This window comes from Beta vulgaris, chromosome 4 (assembly GCF_026745355.1).
Source record: "Beta vulgaris subsp. vulgaris cultivar EL10 chromosome 4, EL10.2, whole genome shotgun sequence".
NCBI classification, from domain to species: Eukaryota; Viridiplantae; Streptophyta; class Magnoliopsida; order Caryophyllales; family Amaranthaceae; genus Beta; species Beta vulgaris.
Window position 1 is genome coordinate 2,297,997 of NC_079205.1, and position 23,870 is coordinate 2,321,866.

Consider the following 23,870-nt stretch of genomic DNA (forward strand, 5'->3'; position numbering starts at 1 on the left):
AGAGCTGAACTGAACTGAACGGAAAATAAGTTGGGGAGAATAGGCCCTAACTACTATTATGAATTCGTTGCTCTTTTAATCTTGTTAGATTCTCATATAAGAAATTAATAATATAAATGAATTTTTATTTGATCTTTGTTTGTAGTGGGTGGATTACCTAATCGATCAATCTAAAATCTCCCAGCTATGAACTTGATGTGGACGATCACCACGAACTTTCCTTGTTTGGCGTCGATTTCCTAACGTCGACATCATGGAACTCTTTTCTTGACTGCATGTCTTCCTCCAACAGGATCCGAGCCAAGGCTTTGGCCTGAGCATCCTCGAACGTTGGACAGAGATATTTTGTAAGATCTTTGTAAAGTCCAGTCCCCATCGGAAGGTTTCAATCGCCGTCTTAACGTCGTAATTTGGAATCGACACCTTTTTCCTGTTTAACCTGTGAACAAATTCTTTCAAGGTTCATCAAATTTCTACACGATTTTATGTAAGTCATTTACCCGTTTTTCCATCTTATGAATGCTAGAAAACTGTAAATTAAAAATATTAATCAATTGAGGAAAGAAAGAGATAGTGCCGTTGCCAAGGTGGATGAACCACTGTAGGGCTGGTCGAAGCCTTTTGCACATGCATGCCTCGCGCATGCTACAAGGAATTGAGATGGTGATCATTCGTTTTTTGTATTGAGCGACGTGGTCATTTGGATTCGTTGTCCCGTCGTACAACTTCACGGTTGGGACGAAGAACAGCTTTGGAACCTTGATCATGGCAACGGGATCAGCAAAAGGTGAGTCCGCATAGCTGTTCAGCGTCGCTTTCTTCATAGGGCGTGGGACGGCGGGGATCCTGGCGATCATGTCTTCTAACTGTTGAAGGCACTGTTGGATAGGATCGTTAGTGACGGAGCACGACTGCGGTTTGGTTTGCTCTCCCTGGAGGTCGACTTTAGCGTCGGCGTCATCATCTCTGTCCGAATCGTCGCCATTCATAGGGATGTTGTGACTCAATGGATATGTCTAGATTATGCATCTTGGAGATGTCTCCAATGTTGAGACGCTCAGATCCAATCCCTTGGATTGTTGCTGAGCGGATTTTAGGCTTTGATTCTCCATGCACGACGTGACGTAGCTGTCCTTCAGGGTGGCCATAACAACCTTGACGCGGTTCAGTTCGTCGATGACTTCTTGAGTGGTTACCAAATCTCTTGCCATTGCAAACACAGAAAAAAGAGAATGCACAAGCGAATTAACAAGTAGACAAAAAGAAAGTGATGAACAATGTATAGAGATCTTGCTGATGGCCCACAGTGGGCGCCAAATTGTTTATGCCCATATTGTACCAAGTATGCAAAAGGTATTGGGGAGCAGCAACAAGAACGTACAATATATTACTCCTTATTTGATATGAATGAATAACAAATAATTAACAAGAATATAAATAAAAGATTAAGAACGCAAACAATTGTTGACGCGAAAAACCCAAGGAATGGGAAAAACCGCGGGTGATACTCTTGATCACCAATCCACTATGAAGATGTCGTCGTCAATACAAGTATTTGAGTACAATAGTTACAAAGGAACTTTGTAGAATATTAATGGAGAGAGAGAAAGCTAGAGAGAGAACTATTGTATACTAATGACCTGTAGTAGCTAGAGTCTATATTAGGTTACAATAATGCACAAATATATATAACTAAAAGAATATCCTCCATAGCCGTTGTTGACTTCTCCTAGAAAATAAGCCATATCAGCATCTTCATCAACCGCTTTTATATTTCCCTCAACGAACTTGCACGCAGGCCCACACTCCTCGCCACTTATTAGCCATTTGATAACCGCCTTCTCATATCCAATATTTCAAATTCCTTTTTGGCACCAATGCATAATATTGAGCCAAATAAATAAGTACTCGTTCCTTTTCATATAATTATTATTTTATGTAGCTTTTTTCATTATAGAGTATGTGTATAAAATACCAATTTTTTCTAACAAATTAAAATAACGAAAAAATCTTATATTACTTCAGTGATCTCTTATGGAACGACGTCTCGTGGCATCTCACTCAGTGATCTCTTATGGAACGACATTTCTCTTAATGCTCTTCGGTACAAACAATTACTTCAAGTACGTAAGTGTAGTCTACAAAGTTCGTGGAAAGATTGAAACAAAAAATTGGTTGGAGTATGTGTTTATAAACAGATGAAAATCATGAAAATTGTTAAATTCGTTGTTGTGTACGTATGAATTGTGAAGATTATAACCTTATGATTAGTTTGAGGAACTAATCTGGCTCATTATCAATGGATTTTGAAAGTGAACCTGATATTGGTCGTGATTAAACATTTTCGCCTCATTTAAGAATATCTCATGCCCAATTCCTTTTATCAAATTTATCAAAGATGGGCTATATTATTCAAAATCGCGTTTTAGGAAAAATTGACGTTGTGAGTCCAACTCTGTCCGGTTCAATTTAAATAGTTTTAACTTTTGATTATTTTACAACATCTCCAACTTTGGGAGTTCTCTTCCTATAATGGTTCTTAGCCTTAATTAACTTGCTAAATCGGTTTATTATGATGCATTAAAATATTTTATTGATTTTAGTTAATCAATTCAAATAAAGGGTTATTGGATGAATGTCATGTATTTTAATTAACTGTTTTAGAAAATTATCTAAGTTGAATAATGTTATAGGAGATTATATCTAAGTTGTGAACACTATGAGATCATAAAAAGTTCGGACATTTAAAACAAATCAAGGTCCCGTTCTTTTAGATTAAGATAAATTGAACTGAAAATAAGTTCAAAAAATCGAATTCGACCATAATTGAAACTGTTAGTACTATAATTTTTCCCATGATTCAAAAATGGGACCCGATAAATCATTAAGGAAACTAAGAGGCAATCTAATTGAGTTGTCTTCTTTGGATTCTTTATTTTAATACTGGCTACAGTAATAGGACTATTGGATTTTGTTCCAACTGTTTAAGCTATATAAATATAATTAGTGCTTTAATATTGGAGGTTAGTTGGTAGTTAAAGAAGTTATAAAGCATAACACTATAACAGCCTAGTGTCACGTGAACGGCCGACTATAACGGATTCCTCTTAAGGAGAGAAGCTACGGAAAGTGGGAAGAAGGATTCTAGCCTTCTAGTGGGGCTTTCAAATATAATTCCTTTTTTTCTACATAAAAAGTAAATTTCACACTAATATAATCAAGACCGAAATTACTTTTTTTTCTAAAAAAAAGATAAGTCCGATTTGAAATCCGCCTAAAGGTAAATCTAGCATATTTGATAGTATTAGCCAAACTCGACTTGACAATAAACAGGTTAAAATTATCTAATTTATTATAATAATATTATTGACAACAAACCCTAATGTGTATCGATTCAAATTAATAGACCTAAAATCTAGTTGAATGACTTGTATGATTAAGATATAATCCAATTGAAGTGATATTGTAGGGGGACGTTCTAAGTTCCATATCGGTCCATCAGACTGTCTTATCCACCAGGATCACTCTGCCAAGATATCATGAGTAGATTTAAGAAAAATCATCATGATATCGGCATTATAGGATATGTCGATCCTATCCACGCGCTTTGCCGATACTCACTACACATGTCATGTTAATTGGCAGGCTTAGCTATTAGGCGGCTCAACCGGAGCTCCAGAACAGGGCTCAAAATTTTACTATTCGCTGGTTTTTTAAATAAAAAAAATTCCCCAGCAATCTCCCTTTTCCGTGAAAGATTCAATGTCACTTACCAAAGCAGAATTCATGGCCCAAAAGTGTAAGTTACAATTTATAAAGTGGTAAATTTGATACGACTGAAAATGGGGCAACTCAATACGGAGGATGAGAGTTCAATCCACATACAAGTCCAAAGGAGGTTCCATACTAAAACCAATTGGCAATAGTAGGAGTAGCTCATCTAGCTTATATTGTGGTACTTTCTCTCCTCCTTCTCCAATGTGGGACAACTCACATGTGCACAACATACATGGAGTTTAACATAAAGCTTTGACCCAAAAATGTAAATGGTAATTAAAGAGGGTTGGAGGTGGCTAATCTATCTATGAAGATAATATACATGCATGCATGATAAATTTATTCGTTAATTTGTCATGGACAAATTGGTTATATCTTGAAGATACCATCTTTCATTGACTGGCAGTGGCAGACAAAAAGTGAGGGCCCTAAAAAAGAATGAATCGGCAACATCAAAAATAATTAACAAAGGAAAAATAAAACCCTAATGAAATAGACCAATCAAAACTCAAAAAGTATAGTAAAACAGAAATACTCATGGCTACATAAAGCACACTATTAATATATGTATAAATTTACATATAGTCATGCACAAATAAGACTTATTTTTCTGAAAGCCTAAAAAAGTTCACTCACACAAGTCGCAAACCAAAATCAAGCAAGACTTGGCCTAGTGGTAAAGATTTAGTCTTATGATTTCAGTCTTCGAGGTCATGAGATCAAATCTCATTAGGGGTGAGGTTTTCCTTACCATCCCCCTCCCTTCAAGAAATCTTACTAGATTTACCTATGTGCGGTACCAGTTTAGTAGGGTCCTTCATCTTCTTTAACTTTAAAAAAGAATTCACAAACCAAAGAATATATAATGAACATGCAATACAATAATAGACGAGCGACCATTCAAAGGCTGCAATGGTTGGCTTGTTGGTCGAGTAGATCATATCATGAGTTTGATTTTGCTTTTTTCATTTGAATGTATTGACAAAATATTTGGATTATGGTAAAGTTAATTGATCATGTAGAAGACTACTAGTTATATCAATGTTGTGTAAGAGATCACTTTCACATTAGGGGAAGTGAGAATGAATAATATGGTAGAATGTTGACTTGTTCTATTTTTTGAAGGATGGTTGAAAAGTTATTGTTGAAAATGTACTTAAGCTTATTCTTAGAAATTATTGTGGATCTAAAACTTGTTGAGATAAAGCATAAAAGTTAAAAACAATAAATATTATATAATTATACTAGCTCAAATTAGTGGGCTATAAAAATAAAAATCTAAATGGTGGGTAGAATTATTTTTCACCCCTAGTAATATATAAGAAAAAAAGATTTATGAGATTCACTTAAAAGTCATTATTGCTTATTCTTGACATTAAAGGAATAAACTAAATTGTTTGCTTATAATTATTGATATGAAAATTATCTCTATTTGTAGGATACAATAGCTTATAAGGTAATATTTAGCATTTTCTTAAGTATATGCTCCAATATATATAAGATAAGACGATTGATCAAAATAATTATCACACATATAAGGGCTGCACAAGCAAAAATTTCATATGTGAAGTGTCTAGAATGTAGAGGTGAACATGGGCTAGGTCGCGCCTTAAAAAAATTGCCTATTGATTGGGTCGGGCGGGGCCAAAATCGGATCGGGCCAAAAAAATAGACTAAAAATTCATTTTCGGCTTGCCCAAAGCAAAAGTAAACGGACCCGACCCGACCGCGGGCCAATAAATTCTGCCCAAAACCCACCCAAAAATTGGATCGGGTCAGCCTGAGTTGATCAGCTCTACTAGAATGGTGATCTTACTTTGAGCAATACGTGCTCGTGTCCATAAAATACCAACGCGTGAAAGATACATGTTCATATATCCCTGCACTGGTCCAAGAGCATCATTTTGGATCATCCTAAAAAAGAACACAAAGGTAATAAAAAGTAAAATTTTTGTTTGATCTACTCAAATACAATTAGTATATATTTGCTATGGAATATTCTAAATTCAACACAACTATACGTAGCTCAATTATATTCCCTTCGTTTCTATTTGTTCTTTCTATTTACAATATTTTTAAAAGAGAAAGAAAGTCAAATTAGTAAAAACAAATAGGAACGGAGTAAGTAGTTAGTAATCAATCTATATCTTGAAGCAATCAAATGCTTGTGATCGTCAACTTGATAGAAATTGGACATAAGTCCAAGAATTAAGCTCAATCAACACGTTGGTTTAGTTCTTGGACAAAAGTTCCAAAATTAATGCAACAAGACATTTATCTTTGGGAACAACACTATATAGTCAAGTAAACTAAAATCTATGAAAAAACTTCTTCATGAAAATTCTTGACAAATTTGACCTAGATAATAGGTTATAGATAAATAAATAAAACTAGCATTGTTCACGTAGTTTTTTCAAATCAAGACAAACTAAACCTACGAGTCTAATGACATATATATATAGTTGTAATTGTAGACTTGTAGTTAATTAGTAGCTTCTAAAGATTGGTGAAAAGCTTGAAAGGAAGAAAGTGAGCACAAAAAGGAGGAAATTATGTTCATTGATTATGGTGAGATGTTTAATTAAAATCCTGATTTGCGCATTAATAGATCTACATCTATTATAGCGTATCTTGGAAAAGTATGCATTGCTTTTGTTACGTAATTAATTTGATCTAAATGACAAAATAAATAACGTAAGTAATATTATTTTACTTGTTCAACTAGAAATAGTGGAGTAGTAAGTGATAGCCTAGTGGTAGTGGCATCACCTCCGACCTCAAAGGTCAAGGGATCGAGTCTCACCCCTTGCAAGGAGGCCGGGATTCTCAATTTTCCCCCTTCCTTGCAAGGGACTTCATCTTACCTTTAATATAAAATTCACCACTTTCTACCAGCTTGTATCAACTCACAGTTTTCCTTTCCTTTTTTTACACTCAAAAGACACTATTATTTCACAATTTTGTGGGTTGTTTAACCTGGAAGATTTTTAATATGTTTCGGAAAGTATTTTAGTAACCATAAATGATAATGTGCTAAAATGATTAGTAGTGTTTGGGGAGTATTTGAAACACATTTTCAGATAGTTAAAATGACTTAATCATAGATTAAAATTTTTACCTTTTAAAAAATTAGGTGAATGAAATTTTGGAAACAACTAATTTTGCCAAAATAGCTTATCAACTTAAACAACTATTTTTGTTAAACAGTTAAACTTATCGATTACCTTATCAATTTCAGTTTATTTTCAGATAATATTGCTAAACAAAGCTAATTACTACAATAGAATTATAGTCAAAATAACTGTTCAAATCATATTTTGGCCATTATGAACTCATCTTGTCCATTGATTAGATTGAATTTGAAAATATCCAGAAAAAAATTGATGGTATTTTTCTTGATAAATATTTTTTTGTCTAAAAAGAAGAGTATATTAAATTAATATTCATCTTTCGTCATGTAGTAATAGTATCTTTACAGTATCACTAAAATTCTTTGTAGATGTGTAGTAATTATACAGTAGTATGATTTGAGCAGCTAATACATTTCTTAGACTAACCATATAAAAACAACAAATAGCTGCTTTTTATAAAATTCGTCTGGTTTTGTTTTTATTCTTTTTTGTACTTTTCTATGACAAAACCAAAATTTACTGTTATATTGGAGTATGTCTCAATTTCGAGCAATTGAAAAAAAATTCATGGACATTGATAATTTTAAAGTAGTTGGATTCTTGGATAAAAAAAGTAAAGGCAGGAGCAGTTAATTATTGCCCAAAGTGGAGGCAATAATTAACTTTTACGTGTATCTTACCTTTTACGTATATCATATCTCATTTTATTTGGTAGAGATAATTTTTAAACAAATACATATAACACAATATGATGACACTCTAATATAGTAATATGATTAACTTAATATCTTAAAAACAAGTTAATTACCACTTTAGCTAAATTATTGTGCAAATGATTCAGCTAATGATCAACTAATTGTTATATTTACTGGGATATATCATTAATCTAACTTAATTGAATTCATAGAATAAATACAAGAGGGAGAGGTAGTAGCTCAGTGGAGTACCACCCCGAATTCCAGGACATTGACCAGAATTCGAATCCTCATCCCAATAATATGTTGGACATTTGATTCTGGACTTTGTACCCAGTTTCTGAAGCGGTGTGTGCCCCACAAGCTAGTAGTCTAGCAGAAGTTGGTTTTCGGATAAATTATCTTTCCTAATCAAAAAATATATATATAAAAAATTGTTGTTACTCGTTACTGCTAATATAACGGATAGCAAAAAAAGCATAATAATCATACCTAATCATTAATATATGACATGTTAAATGAATTGGCTAAGATTAGGAGGTAAAATAGGGTATATGATTGTGTCGTATTAAGTGAAAGCTCTACAGTAGCATGGTCTCCCAAGAGGGTAGAGCAATATCTAATTAATGCTTGTCTAAGCCTTTGAAGAATGACAAGTGGAATTTTAGGAAGATAAGACATCATAACTTTGCTATTTATAGCAGACAATATTAACATCATCTTACTTTCACAACTATGTTAACTTTCCTTCTTTTTGTCTTCTATATTAGAGCACCTCCAATGGCAAAAAAAACCCTCCCCATATGGACTCTCTCTCCTCAAATGGGGCTCCACATGAGTGGGGTTGGTTCCCCATTTAATGAGGATGCTCAAGTTTTAGAGCACCTCCATTCATGGGGCACCCCATTTTTTCTCTCTCCTCACCTTATTTGTCCACCTCATTTTCCACTACCTCCCCATTTTACCTTACTCAAATTTGAAACACATACCTCCACTCATTTACCTCCCCATTTATCTTCTCTCTCTTATTTCCTATACCCCACCACCTTTTCTCTCTCCTACTTTCCCATACCCCACCAATATTTTTTCTCTCTCTCACCCGCCATGTGTAAGCTCCCCATTTGTTCTTCACTTGGGCACCTCCCCTAAAACTTGAGCATCCTCATTAAATGGGGAACCAACCCCACTCATGTGGAGCCCCATTTGAGGAGAGAGAGTCCATATGGGGAGGGTTTTTTTGCCATTGGAGGTGCTCTTAGGGGAGGTGCCCAAATGAAGAAAAGGTGGTGGGGTATATAATAAATAGATAAAATATTGGTGGGGTATGGGAAAGTAGGAGAGAGAAAAGGTGGTGGAGTATAGGAAATAAGAGAAGAAGATAAATGGGGAGGTAGATGAGTGGAGGTATGTGTTTCAAATTTGAGTAAGGTAAAATGGGGAGGTAGTGGAAAATGAGGTGGACAAATAAGGTGAGGAGAGAGAAAAAATGGGGTGCCCCATGAATGGAGGTGCTCTTACTCCCTATGTATTTTTTTATCTTTCCTACTTTAACTTTGCACGTTTGTCAATGTACTTATTCTACATTAAATATCTTTTATTACATATTAATAAAAATTATAATAACTGAATATTAATAAAGTACTCATTGAGACGAATCAAACAAGACCCCACATGACCATATTTTTTCTTATATATTGAGAAAAATCCAAAAGATTCCCTCTAATTGTGAATAGTGTCAAGATTCTAAGTGAGAAAGATAAAAAAATACAGAGGGAGTACTATTTGGCGTTTGTTTCATATAGTGGTATGGGTTTGAAATCAAAAATGAAATCAAGGTGATATAGATTTCGAACTTAATACCTCATAAGATTTTCTCTATACTAGCTATTTTCTCTCTCTAGAAATTCTCTCAATGTAAAACATTGTAGCTATGGCAAGAAGTTCGAAGGGGCAGAAAATGGCGGGAAAAGCAAAAGGTCCATGTTCTGATTCACAAGCAAAGAAAACTCGATCAATGGATGAGATTTTGGGGATATCAGCTATGGAGGTTGAACCAGTGAATCAAACTGAGGAAGATGATCTTAGAGATTTGAAGAGAAGTCAGCAAACTCATCGCCTCTTCTCAGAATGGCTTTCTTCAATCCATTCTTCTGCGGGGAAGCAGAGCGGACAATCAAGTAAGATAAGTTGGGCGAATCGTGAGGTAAGAAATGTTGAACCGATTCCAATACTTCAATTTCAGGAATCTGAGGTATGTGTTCCAAATGATACTATTGCAAATGATAATATTGTAATAGAACCGGTCTCAATAGAGAAAACAATTGTGAAAATAGACGATGAGGATATTCAATCGGAGGTAGACTTTTGGAGCTCATCAATAATTTGTTACGTAATAGGTGCGAATCCTCCTGTATATGTTATGGAAGGATTTCTTAGGAGAATATGGAAGAATCTAGGGGTTGATAAAGTTGGAATGCTGAAGTCAGGTGTGTTCATTGTTAGATTTCGATCAATGGAGAAGCGAGATAGTATTCTGAATGGAAGTCCTATGTTCTTTGATAATAAACCTCTGATTGTGAAAGCATGGGATTCTGATATGGATGTGATGAAGGATGACCTGCAGATCCTGCCGACCTGGATTCAGATGAAAGTTGATTTTAAGTACTGGAGTGAGAGAAGCTTAATGAAGCTGGTTAGTCCTATTGGGAAATTTGTGCGTGTTGATCAGGCAACTGCAAAGAGGGAGAAATTGCAATATGCAAGAGTGCTTGTGGAAGTTAAAGTCAATCAGGATTTCCCTGAACAGTTAGCATTCATCAATGAGAAAGGGATTGAGGTTGTCATGGAGATACATTATGAATGGAAACCAGTGAGTTGTTTAAAATGCAAAAAAATAGGCCATATTACTGAGGAATGTAGAATGGATAGGCCTAAAAAGGTATGGAAACCTAAAGTTCAGCAGATTAGGACTGAACTATCTGAGGTGGTTGAGACTCAGATTCAGAAAGAAGAAGAATTCACACTGGTTACGAAAACAAGTAGATCAGATGTTAGTAGGAATGTAACAGAAGTGAAGAACTCTTTTGATGTGTTGAAGGAAATGGAATCTGAAGAGGTGATGATAGGTGAAATTGTGTGTGGAAATGGAGAGGTTGATACTGACAGGGGAAGGGATTCCCCTAAAGGGAATGGATAGTGTGTTTTGCTGGAATGTCCGAGGGATTACTAGTGCTAGAAAACAACAAGATGTGAAGAAAATAATTAGCACTAGAACCTTAGGAATTGTGTGTCTCATTGAGACAAAAGTTAAAGCGAAGAAACTAGGTGATGTGTATAGAAAATTGTTTTTAGGGTGGTGCTTCTGCTCAAACTCAGCGTATCATCCTGCTGGGAGAATAATTGTTGCATGGAATGATCTGGCATTTCATGTTAACATTAGTGAGGTGACTGATCAACTAATTCACTGCCATGTACAAGCTACTAGTGGAGTGAAGGAATTTGAGTGTACTTTTGTGTATGCTCATAATGCTGCTTCTTCTAGAGTATTCCTATGGAGAGATCTGGAAGTAATAAAGTCAAGAATCAAGGGCCCTTGGATTGTTTTGGGGGATTTCAACTGTGTGCTTAATAGAGATGAGAGAATTGGTGCTGCTGTTAGGGACTCAGAAATTATGCCTTTCAGAAGATGTTTAGATGTGTGTGAGTTGGTAGATTTAAAGTCTACTGGTTCATTCTATACATGGAATAATAAACAATTTGGGGAAGATAGGGTTTTTAGTAAGTTAGATAGGGTGTTGTGTAATGAAAAGTGGATGAATTGCTATCTTAGCTCTGAGGCTTGGTTCATGCCAGAAGGATTATTTGATCATTCTCCTATGATAGTGAGAGTGTTCCCTGAGAACACAACTGGAAAGAGGCCTTTCAAGTTTTTTAAAATGTGGTGTACTGCTCCTAACTTCCTAGAAAAAGTGAAAACATGTTGGGATGAACATATCCCAGGGACTATAATGTTCAGTGTGGTCCAGAGACTTAAAAAGATGAAAAAGGTGATGAAAAGTATTAATAGGGAAGGCTATTCTGATATACAAGCTGCTGATGCTAGGGCTTATGCTGAACTTATGGAATGCCAGAAGAGTAAGGGCTCAGAAAGAAATCATGACAGAGAGCAAATGGTGATGACAGAATACAGAAGAATCCATGGCCACTATTTGTCTTTTCTGAATCAAAAGGCAAAGATTACTTGGATACAAGAAGGGGATGAAAATACTGCCATGTTTCATAGGGCAATAAAACAAAGAAGAATGCAGAATATAGTATATGGCATAAATAATATGCAGGGTGAATGGGTGGAAGGTGCTAATGTAGAGAAAGCTTTTGAGCACTACTATGTTCATCTGCTGGGTACACACAGGGTGATGCAAGGTCAGATTTGTCAAGAGATCATAGATAAGGGGCATGTTTTATCAAATGAACAGCAGAATTTGGTTATGAGACCAGTGACAGGGGAGGAAATAAAGTTGGCAATTTTCTCAATTCCTGGTGATAAGTCTCCAGGTCCTGATGGATTTGGGACTCATTTTTTCAGAGAAGCATGGCCAGTGGTGGGTGCTGACATTATTGGAGCTGTGATGGACTTCTTCAATACTGGTAAACTCTTAAAAGAAATAAACACTACCATTCTTGCTTTAATTCCTAAAGTAAAGTGTCCTAGTCACGTTTCTGAATATAGACCCATAGCCTGTTGTAATGTGATCTATAAAAGCATCACAAAAATCATCTCTAATAGATTAAAAGATGTCCTTCCTGAGATTATTGCTGAGAATCAGGGAGCATTTATATGGGGGAGGTTCATTGCTCATAATGTGATGATTTGTCAGGACTTAGTGAGGAATTATGGAAGACAAAAGAGTAGTCCTGGGTGTATTATAAAGATGGATATGAAAAAGGCATATGATTCTATTGACTGGAAGTTCTTAGAGGATATGTTACATGCTTTGAAGTTTCCTGTGAGAATGATACAGCTGATTATGGAGTGTGTTAGGTCTCCAAAGTTTACACTCTTGATAAATGGGAGCTGTTGTGGTTTTTTTGAAGGAAAGAGGGGATTGAGACAGGGGGATCCCATGTCTCCTCTCCTTTTTGTCATTTGTATGGAGTATCTTACAAGAACACTGAAATGTGTGGGTGAGAAAGAACAATTTCAGTTCCATCCTAGATGTGATGGTATTAAATTGAACCACCTATGTTTTGCTGATGATGTAATTTTGTGTAGCACAGGGAGCTTTGTGTCTGTATACACTATGCTGCAGGGTTTCAAACACTTTTCAGATGTTTCTGGATTAGAAGTGAATGAGGCTAAATCTGAAGTTTATACTACTGGTATGAAAAGAAATGAGATTCAAAGAATCCTTGATGCTTCTGGTTTCAGGCTAGTGACTATGCCATTTAAGTACCTAGGGGTGGCCATCTGTTTTAAGAGAATTGAAGTTAAAGAATGCATGAAGCTGGTTGAAAAAATGTCTGCAAGAATTAGAAGCTGGAGTTCAAGGCACTTATCCTATCAGGGAAGAGTGGTACTAGTGAATTCAGTTTTAATGAGCATTCACATCTACTGGGCTCAAATATTTGTATTGCCAAAAAAGATAATACAGGAGATAGAAAAGATTTGTAGAGCTTATTTGTGGACATGTGAGTTCTATAGTGGGAAAGCAGGTTATGTGGCTTGGGAGAATGTGTGTTCCCCAAAGCAAGCAGGTGGGCTAGGAATTAAGAAGGTTCAAGAATGGAATACTACAGTCATAGGTAAGTATGTATGGGCAATAGGTGTGAAGAAGGATAATTTGTGGATAAAATGGATAAATGAAGTATATATCAAGAATAGAAATTGGTGGGAGTATCAACCTCCTACAACAAGCAGCTGGTATTGGAAAAAATTGTGTGAAGTGAAGGAGAGGCTGAAAAGAGATATTACAGAAGCTCAACTTATGCAGATGAATTCCTACAAAATTCAAGAGGTATATAAGCAACTGGTGGGGGATTATACAAGGATTCATTGGGATAAATATGTTTGGAACAGAATGACAGTCCCAAAGTATAGATTTTTTGTTTGGCTTGTAATGAAGAAAAGGCTACAAACAACTGCAAAATTGTACAGATTTGGAGTAAGTGAGAACTCTAATTGTCTGATTTGTGAACAAAATGAGGAAACTGAGGATCACTTACTGTTTCAATGTTGCTATAGCCAAGAAGTGTGGAGGAGAGTTAACAGATGGCTACAGATTGGCTCTCAGATTACAGAGGTGGATGGCATAGTTCAATGGATAAATAATTGTGGGAAAACAAAAGAGCAGAAGGAAATTCTGGCTGCTGCTATAGGAGCTGTTATCTACCATATCTGGTGGGTCAGAAACCAGGTGTGGTGGCATCAAAAAGTGATACACATAGATAGTGTTGTTCATAGCATACAAAAGAATGTAATAAATAGAGTTTACAGTTCAGGGCCTAGGAAAATGTCTAGGAAGACAAGTGACTGGTTAAGATCACTGTCAATGAGGTGTGTAACTAGTTTTTGCTTGCTTAGGTTCTTAGGGGATCCAACCTAGTTGGTTCGCCTAGGCCTTTGTATAGCTTGGTTGTATGTTCTTGTTTGATGATATATATTACTGATTTAGCAAAAAAAAAACTTAATACCTCATATCATATATTTGGTTCTGTGTTTAGGAATAAAAAAAAAATCTTTTATTTGATACCTAAAGGTATTGGTATGAGTCATACCCACCCTCCCCAACCCTTAGGTTTCTAAACCTCATACCTTATGAATTTGAGATATGGGTTATAAATCTATCAATTTATTAAACAAATACTAGGTATGAGTTTTGCTCATTCTTAAATCATACCTCATACCAAAATCATATGAAACAAATGCTCCCTCAGAGTGATATTTAAAACACACATTTCTTTAATTGGTACAATTGTTACACTATGATGTATGGCCGTATGGGGGTAATCATCCACAAAGCACGACTTCTTTGTAAAAGAAAAAACACAAATGACATTAAATAAACGGCAAAATGTCATGAGATCCATGTCATTAGTTGTATAACTAGTTCATGTAATTCTTGTTGAAATATATGTCATTATGCATGTTACACAATAAGTTATGGTATAACATGTTATACCCTAAACACACTCTATTTAAAAACCTGTACATAAATAATCCACTGGCATATTAATACACATATGAGTCTTCGAACAATTCCATTCTTGAAACTCCTGCATGCAAATGCATAATTGTTGATCCCACCCATGCTTATATAATTTTACTAACTGCACCCTAGAAAAAAAAACTCATATTTTTGGATATCTTAAATTTTAGTTTAACATACCATAAGTTAAATTGAACTAGAGTCCGAATGTTATTGTATAAGTTTTTTGCTACTTCAATTTTGCTTACTAATGTTAGTGAATTTTACACATTTAAGAGATTGAGGTGGTGGAATAGTAGCATTATTTTTCAAATTTCATGAGACTTGACAAATTTCCTTTATCTCCGGCTCAAGTGAGCCCGCTTATCTTACCTTAAAAAATTTAGCTTTGTAGTTTCTAGTTATTATTTCTTAATCTAATAGTTAAAAGAATACTTTAAATATACTCACGAGTTTTCTAAGAGGTTGTTTGGTTAACTTCAAATTCTACTGGAATTTGGATTTCCTAGGAAGTACAAAATAGGATAATTGTTTGGTATGCAGGAAATAGGGAATTCATGGGAAACAGAATTTCCGAGAAAATGGAAATTCCTATGAAGTGTACGTAGGAAATTAATCAGCACCCCCTCCCCCCGACTCCTTTGTAATTAGAAATTCCTGTGTCAATTACAAATTCATATGCTCAACCAAACACCAAAAGCCATTTCCTAGGAAATAGACAAGGGAGTTTACTTTCTGAAATAAGCAAGACTTCCCCATAGGAATTAAGTTCCAACGGTAACCTAACGAGCTCTAAATCGAACTTGGCGGGTATGCTTGCTTGTGAAAATCTCGAACCAATTTCAAACAACTTATGAGCTAGCTAGGCTCATTAGCACCCGTAACCTTATCCCAAGTACTAGATAAAACTCATGCTTGATGATATTCGAGCTTTAGTTTTTCTGATTTTGAGTCGATTCAATTTTCTTTTTTTAAAGAGCAGGGAATAGTATGGCTCATGCTTTAACTCACTTCCAACCTATGGAGATAAGTAAAAGGTGTTGGGAAGATGAGTTCCCGGACTCAATTGTTTATTTTGCTGCTAATGATTTAATAAATTAGTTCCCCTTTGAGGGTTGCCTTAAAAAAAAAAAAGTGAGAATTTAATTTGCTTTAATAAGAAAACAAAGTTATGAAAGAAAATGTCACGACACTCACCATTCATGTACATAATAAGCACTACTCTATCTTCAAAACAAACGCGGTTTTATAGCAATTAACATGCAACATATAATGCCAATATCCGCCGTGAATCTTGGCCTTTTTTTCTATTTAGTTTTTATTCTTCCATGTGAACATGCCGCAAATTCGAGACACAAATTATTATAATAGACGGTCTAATTTTAATATAAAATTAGACAATGCAAACCTACGTTCTCCTAAGAAGCCCATTCAATTTCTCTCTAACCTAATACTATTTTTAGTATCTTGCACCATCCTAGTCGTCCATTCTCTTATCCTTCTTTTATTTCCCTTCTAAATTTTGAATTAGAACAAACAATTTTAAAAATAGTCCGTCAGTCTTACAAAATGGATTAAGCTAGTCTAAATGGATTAAGCTAGTCACTAAATGGATTAAATCAGTCACTAAATGAATTAAAGAATGTTATTAATGAATAGATTAAACTGGTCACTAAATAAATTAAAATGATCACTAAATAGATTAAAGTAGTCACTATATTAAGAAATATGATCTATTCTCTTTTTAATATTGGGCTTGGGCCGCGCCTACTTTTAAATTAAAAGTAGACGGTCTCTTACAAGACCAACTGAATTCGAAATTTAATTAGATGATATAGGGCTTATGTCATTTCTTGTTTAAATAATTAATAAACCCATACTTTGGATAATATTTTCTCCAATAATAATACTCTTAATTTTTCTTTTATTTCGAGTGGATCTCCAATAATCTATACAAATATATTAAAAGGCATGTATAAACAAGAAATTATACCACGTGGTGGTCTCTCTCGGAAGTTTTAATAATTTGATCTCGAGACCTCAAGTACATATACTAAAGTCTTAATCACTAGACTAAGTTGTATTTAGTGTTAATATCATCATATTACATTAAAAAATGAAATTTTTTCTTACCCGTAGTATAGCCCGGACCTAATAACTAGTTTTATTTATTATTGATCAAAATTAGGGATAACATGATGATATGATAAGGTGGCTCAATAGGGTGACATTTTCTTAGAGTTTGAATGAGACAAAGTATACTAAAGTGTAAAATTATGTTGGGAAAATAAGTAGTAAAGAGGTGGATAAAAGTCTTATTTTGCAATTTGTTAGTTGTTGACTGTTTCACTTTATATATTTGACTTACTAATTTCTTTTTTCAAATTATATTAGTTGTTTAAGCTTGTTATTTATAAAGGTGTTCGTGAAAATAATAATTGGTTGATGGAAATTTTATGTAGAAATCAACTACTAGTTGTTTTCTATTGCTTTTAAAGAACTACTTTTAGACCAACTAAAAAGTCATTTATCAATTTCTTTGACTTCTTGATTGTTAAACTATATGAAATCAAAGTCAAAACTATATAGAAACATGACCACAATCTTGAAAATTATTTAGAGATGCCTGTTGCAAGTTTTAAAAAATCTTTCAAGGTTTTTATATTTCTTCTAATGTAACAAATTGGTTTACTTACAATTACTAATAATCTTTAAATTACTAATTGACAATAATCTCTAACAATCAAAATTTATAGCTAATAAGTAATACTATTTCCTCGAGCACTTGATAACTACTTTTATCGAAAGAAATCCACCATTCAATCCTTTGTTTCTTAATATTTGCACATTTTGGCTTTTACGCCTACCAATGAACAATTCTAACTACTAATATATCTAATAATCTTTTCTCAAAATAAAAAGAATGTTAATTTATTAAAGTTACATACATGTTGAAACTAATCTAACAATATATTCATGAATAACATTTAGTGTTATATCTTGGTAAAAGAAAAGGTGTTGTCGTCAATGTTAAAATGATTTGATGATCGATCTCTTCAGCCTTCAATAAACTTAAAAAGTATTTTAATTGGAAGATATATATATATATATATATATATATATATATATATATATATATTTATCCAGAAGTAATATTCCGATTTTCTTTTATTTGGTTTATAAAAAGTGAAAAATAACTAATTTTTCTTTCTAAAAAGCAATAATGCCACATTCTATTCCATGTTCAATTCCATCCTTAATTACCTTTCTAATTCAAAACATTTTCTATCCATTAAAAATAAGAAAAATATAATCTTCCATTAACACCCTCTTATTTACCACCATACTTTTAATATGCACACATTAGCATCATCCAAGCATGACATACATCTATAAATGGCCAAAAAAGTGCCCATATGGCAAGATCACTTTTTTCTCCCCACATAAATCTACCTTTTCGAGTCTTATATATAGCCCCAAACTATAGCTCAAGCTTTCATTCTTACCTTTCATATTACACCACACTCCCAACATAAAATCATCTTCTTTACTTATTCTTCTCTCTTACTATACTATATATAGCCTTATCTACAATTTCATATAGTAAAAATTCAACAATATATATAATTTATCATCCTTTTTTCATTGATCAAATATTATTGTATCAAAATTACTGCCATCATATAATTATACATATGTCTCATAAGGGAGAAAATGTCATGGTTTCAAATATGAAACTTGAGAAGATGTTGTGCATGAAAGGTGGAAAAGATCAAACTAGCTATGCTAATAATTCTCAAGCTCAGGTATATTATTCTTTTTTTTAGTTGATTAATTACATATTTACCAATAAATTAAGTAAATTTTGTTTGATAATCATATATAATCATATATATTCATGTGTAGATCAAGCATGTTTATAAGTATGATATTCCATTTATGCATAATAATACTCAATTATTGTGTTTGTTTACCAGTTATCAGTGATTATTGATTTTCATTAAAAGGGTGATTAACCATTGCTCGATCAAAGTTTTTTTAATATTATTGATTATTAGGAGTATAGCTTTTTTGTTTATTACAATTAGATTCATATCATAACTAATTCATTATTGTTCTCCTATAATTAATCAATAGTTACGACTGAAATTCTTTGACAATCTTTTTAGTTATAGATTTAAGGAATATCCCTTTGTCCATCTTACCAAATTTTCGGATTTTGAACTCACTATAATATATTGGATGAAATATATTTTACGGATATATATGTTGTACTATATATCCTTTGCTCATCGATGATATAAACACTTAAAAGCATGCCCGTCGTCTCGAACGATATATAGAGACTATGTGCAAACTTATATTTGAAATATTCAATAATGTAACAGCTCATCCATTCATGATTCTAATTAACTTCATATAATCATATTATGAAAAACGAGTAGCAAAAATAAGTAGGTAAACATTTTCTTTTACTGCTTAGACTTTCTCTATTTTGAAGTCCTGTTCCATGAAACATGTTGCACATGGTAAAAACCGGCCCTACAGTGAAAATAATTTATTATATCTACAAATAAATTGTATATTTAGCTTAAAATATTTTATAGCTAAAACATGTATTTGTAACATATGTATAGGCACAACATGCAAAATCAATGTTACACCTTCTAAAGGAGGCCCTAGACAGGGTGCAATTAGGACCACAAGACATGCCCTTTGTTGTTGTGGACTTAGGGTGTTCCTGTGGATCAAATACCGTCTACATTGTCGACGTGATCGTCAACCACATGGCGAAACGCTACGAGGCCTCGGGTTGCGAGCCGCCTGAGTTCTCGGCGTTCTTCTCAGATCTCCCCTCCAATGACTTCAACACCCTCTTCCAACTCCTCCCTAGCTACTACTCCTACGACGGCGAGGGAGGTGGTAGCATGGAGGAGTGCTTGGCCGCCGACAAACACCGTTCCTACTTTGCTGCTGGTGTTCCCGGAAGTTTTTACCGGCGACTTTTTCCGGCGAGATCCATCGATGTTTTTCACTCGGCATTTTCCTTGCACTGGCTATCTCAGGTATATATAATCAACAATGGCTTATAATGTTTAGAGGAAGTTTCATGCTATTTTAAGAATGAGGAGTCAAGCTTTTATTAGTATAAATCATCAAGATCATAGTCTTGTGAACCTGCAAATTAGTGTACATTATTTGACACAAAAACTTATGTGCTCAATTATAGTAACTATTTATGAAACTGTAGCTTATGTATCAAGCTAATAAAAGGAATCATTATGGTATAAGATAATGTCAATCTAATTAGATACTATAATAGTGGTTGGCAGCTGAAATTTACAGGAGTGGTGTCGAAAGGATAAAAATATTACTCTCTCTGTCTTATAATATATTGTTTTTTTACATGTTTTTAAGAAGGATATTTGATTTTCGATATCTTCAATTACTTATTAATAAAAAATACGAAAGTTAATATTATAAACTACACAGGGCCGTCTTAAACAATTCAGGGCCCTGTGTTAATTTTAAATTTAGGCCCCAAAATTTTTAGAATATATAACTACGACATATGTGAAAATACATACGAGGCATATAATGTCATATTTGTTATTTCAAACAACAAAATTCATAGTTGAGAATAAACTAATACTACCTAAGAACGAGAAATCTTTGTCATTATTTAAAACTTGAATGTAAAAAATGAAAAACATTAAGAGTTAATTTGGTAAAAAAAAAAATTCTAGAGTTGGTAATTTTCCACGAAAATGATACTTGATTTTTTTTTTTTGAGAAAAGCATACTTGCTTCTATTAGTTTGATTGTATATATAAATAAAAGAGGAAAAAAACCAATGTGCTACAACATAAACCTTTGCTATTCTATCATAACAACATAATTATAAACTGATTTGGGGGCCCTATTGACTTGGGGGCCCTGTGCAATGGGTCTGTTTGCACAGCCCATTCACCGGCCATGAAACTACATATTGAGGCAAATCTAAGAAGATCAAACATGAGCTGAATTGCTTCATATTTTCACATACTTTATTGACAATTGGAGAAAATGTACAAAGCCCCAAAATCAATATATTGGGTTTTTAAAAATAATCATGAAATCAATTCTTGTTTTGATTAAACATGAACTTGAACCTTGCTTAATCTTCTCACCAATTTTAATTTGTTAAAAAAATGCAAGATTTTATGTACAAATTAAACTACAACATAATAATTATCGGTTTATAACTTCAAATTATTTCTTTAAAATACAATTTATCTTAAATTTGGTAGATATCTAGGTAGTTACTTAATTGAGTGTGTTCCTATAATATAGTGTGAAACTGAATATACTAAGTAGATTTTATGATAATTCAAACTATAAATCTTGCTAATTTTTATACCTATATGATCAGAAATTGCCAATTTCAAAAATAACTAAGCATTTTTTGCACATTAATATTGTCAGATTCCAGAGAATATATTAGATAAGAGGTCAAAGGTATACAACAAAGGGAGAATATTTATCCATGGAGCTAATGAGAGCATAGCAAATGCTTATAAAAAGCAGTTCCAAACAGATTTGGGTGGATTTTTAAGGGCAAGAGCAGTAGAAATGAAGGGAGGTGGGTCCATGTTCCTTGTTTGTTTGGGAAGGACCTCAATTGACCCAACAGACCAAGGTGGGGCTGGCCTCCTCTTTGGTACACACTTTCAAGATGCATGGAATGACCTTGTCCAAGAGGTAATAATTTATTAACACTCCTAATCCATTATTATTGATTCTATTTTAACTGTTTGTTTGGATAACTAAATCACAAATTCTTGGTTATAACGGTTACACCATCATTTATGCGTAACAACTTACAAGTTACTGTTTTTTTCGTTTAAAAAGAACTCAACGACATGCAATAAATGATAAAATGACATGAGATTCATGTCATTATTGTTGAGGTCTCTGTGTCATTATATATGTTACACAATATATAAGTTATATTGTTAAATGTTATACTCAAGACGCACTCTGAATAGATTTATGAAATTTGACCATATAATATCATTAAAAAAAATCTTGTATCATGTAAGATTTTGCTATTTTCAAATATATCAAGTCTTTATGATTTTACGAATATGTAATGTAAAATGTTAATAGTTAAGTTTTGCATGATAGATTGTGAAAAAGTATGAAGGAAGACAAAAATAACAAATAGATAGAGCTAGTTTTTTACCACCATGCATGCCAAACTAAAAGTCATGATTATATGTATTTCTTGAGGAAAAAAACAACATTGTACATCATCTCTCTTTTTCCCCTTGTGATCATGCCCCCTAATATCCCATAAAAGCATGCAATATTAGATCAAAATGACAAATTCTATCTTTTAAAAGAACTAACAAGATTCATTGTATGTTGGCTAACCAATGATAACTAGGGTTCTTGGATCACGTTGCTTTTTAATAGCTCAACCAATGAATGCTCTAGTACATCCTCGCGTTTATCTATTAATCATATTGCAAGTCATGTCATCACCCATTGCATAGCCTATGATTATATGATGCCATGCTTTTTTGTGTAAGCTTTTGGTAATCAATTAATCGTGTTATAGACTTATCGCTTCTAAAGTATTAACTTTCAAGTAATGTGATAACAATTCGACAATAAAAGAAGGAATCTAATTAACAAATAGCTATCAAATCACTTGCTAATTAATTAACACGTGTTTCTGAATGCATTTAAAAAATTGTTAAAAATAATCACATTGTTAACCATCTCTATAATTTTTTTTGTGATAAAGAGGGTTTGATAATTTGTCACATCTAGCACATCATCATATTAGATAATGAGAGTGAGCTTTGGATGACTAGTGGTGCTTTGCACATCATTAATTCATATTCTTAATATTATTTTTAAAAGGTGCTACAAAGAGTTTAATCTAATATTATGGTAATGCAATTTCCTCAACAACATATTTAATCCTCTTAAATTTACAGGGTCTTATAACAAGTGAAAAACGAGACAGTTTCAATATTCCAGTCTATGCACCAAGCTTACAAGACTTTAGGGAAGTAGTAGAAGCCAATGGATCATTTACCATAAACAAGCTTGAAGTGTTTAGGGGTGGAAGTCCCTTGGTGGTAAGCCACCCAGATGACTCGTCCGAAGTCGGTCAAGCCTTCGCCAACAGCTGCCGGAGTGTCTGTGGGGTCCTCGTCGACGCTCATATAGGTGATCGGCTAGGAGATGAGCTCTTTCTAAGGGTAGAAAACCGTGCAACCACCCATGCAAATGAGCTACTTGAACAACTTCAGTTTTTTCACATTGTTGCTTCCCTCTCTTTTTGCTTAGACCAAAAATTAACTACTACTTCAAAAAATACCTAGCTAGTTAAGGTGGGAATTGGGGTTTTAGGTAGCCTCTTTAATTTGCTGACTGATGCAAGTCAAAAACTTTAGGCTTTAGTTGAGTTGATCTTGTGTAGTTTCTTTGTTTTTTTTTTCCTCGTATTTATTGGCATTTTTCTTTTAGCTTTGTTAATCTAAGAGTACCTAAACTGAGAAAAAGAATATATATGTTCATGTCAACTTTGATCAATGTTGTTGCTATTGCTGCTTCTATACTATAGTTTGCGGTGTAACAATTGCCATGTTTACCTAAAAAAAAAATTTGAACAATCTAAAGAGTGAAAACAAGAGACAATGGCAGCTGCACATTTATCTTGATAAAAAAAAAAAAGAAGCCCTCCTAAATTACAATCGTCTCTTAATAACACTAACTTAGAACTTCAACAACCTACTCCCTCCGATCTTTATTAATTTACCCGTTTCCTTTGCATAAAGTTTTAGAAAAAACAATGTTATGGGATATAGAAATAAAGAGATATTATTATTCTATGTTTAAGTTGAATGTATGTGTGATGGAAAATTAGTGATCCCATTCCAAAATAGAAACAAAAGAAATTGGTAAAGTAATAAGAAACATCTCAAAAACGAATATGGGTAAAGTTCGTCTTGTAAGAGACCGCCTATTTTTAAATTAAAATTAGGCAATGGTAAGCCCAATATTAA

The 23,870-nt window shown here is 33.6% G+C and overlaps 1 protein-coding gene across 1 annotated transcript; it reads left to right on the forward strand.

Annotated features, from left to right (window-relative positions):
• Nucleotides 1-17,958: 17,958 nt before the first annotated feature.
• On the forward strand, nt 17,959-23,387 carry LOC104891754 (indole-3-acetate O-methyltransferase 1). The gene is made up of 4 exons (XM_010677505.4): nt 17,959-18,614; nt 19,446-19,874; nt 21,274-21,549; nt 22,797-23,387. Exons 1-4 carry the CDS (start codon nt 18,504-18,506, stop codon nt 23,184-23,186), a joined length of 1,206 nt encoding a protein of 401 aa, XP_010675807.1. The 5' UTR covers nt 17,959-18,503; the 3' UTR covers nt 23,187-23,387.
• The last annotated feature ends 483 nt before the right edge of the window (nt 23,388-23,870 follow it).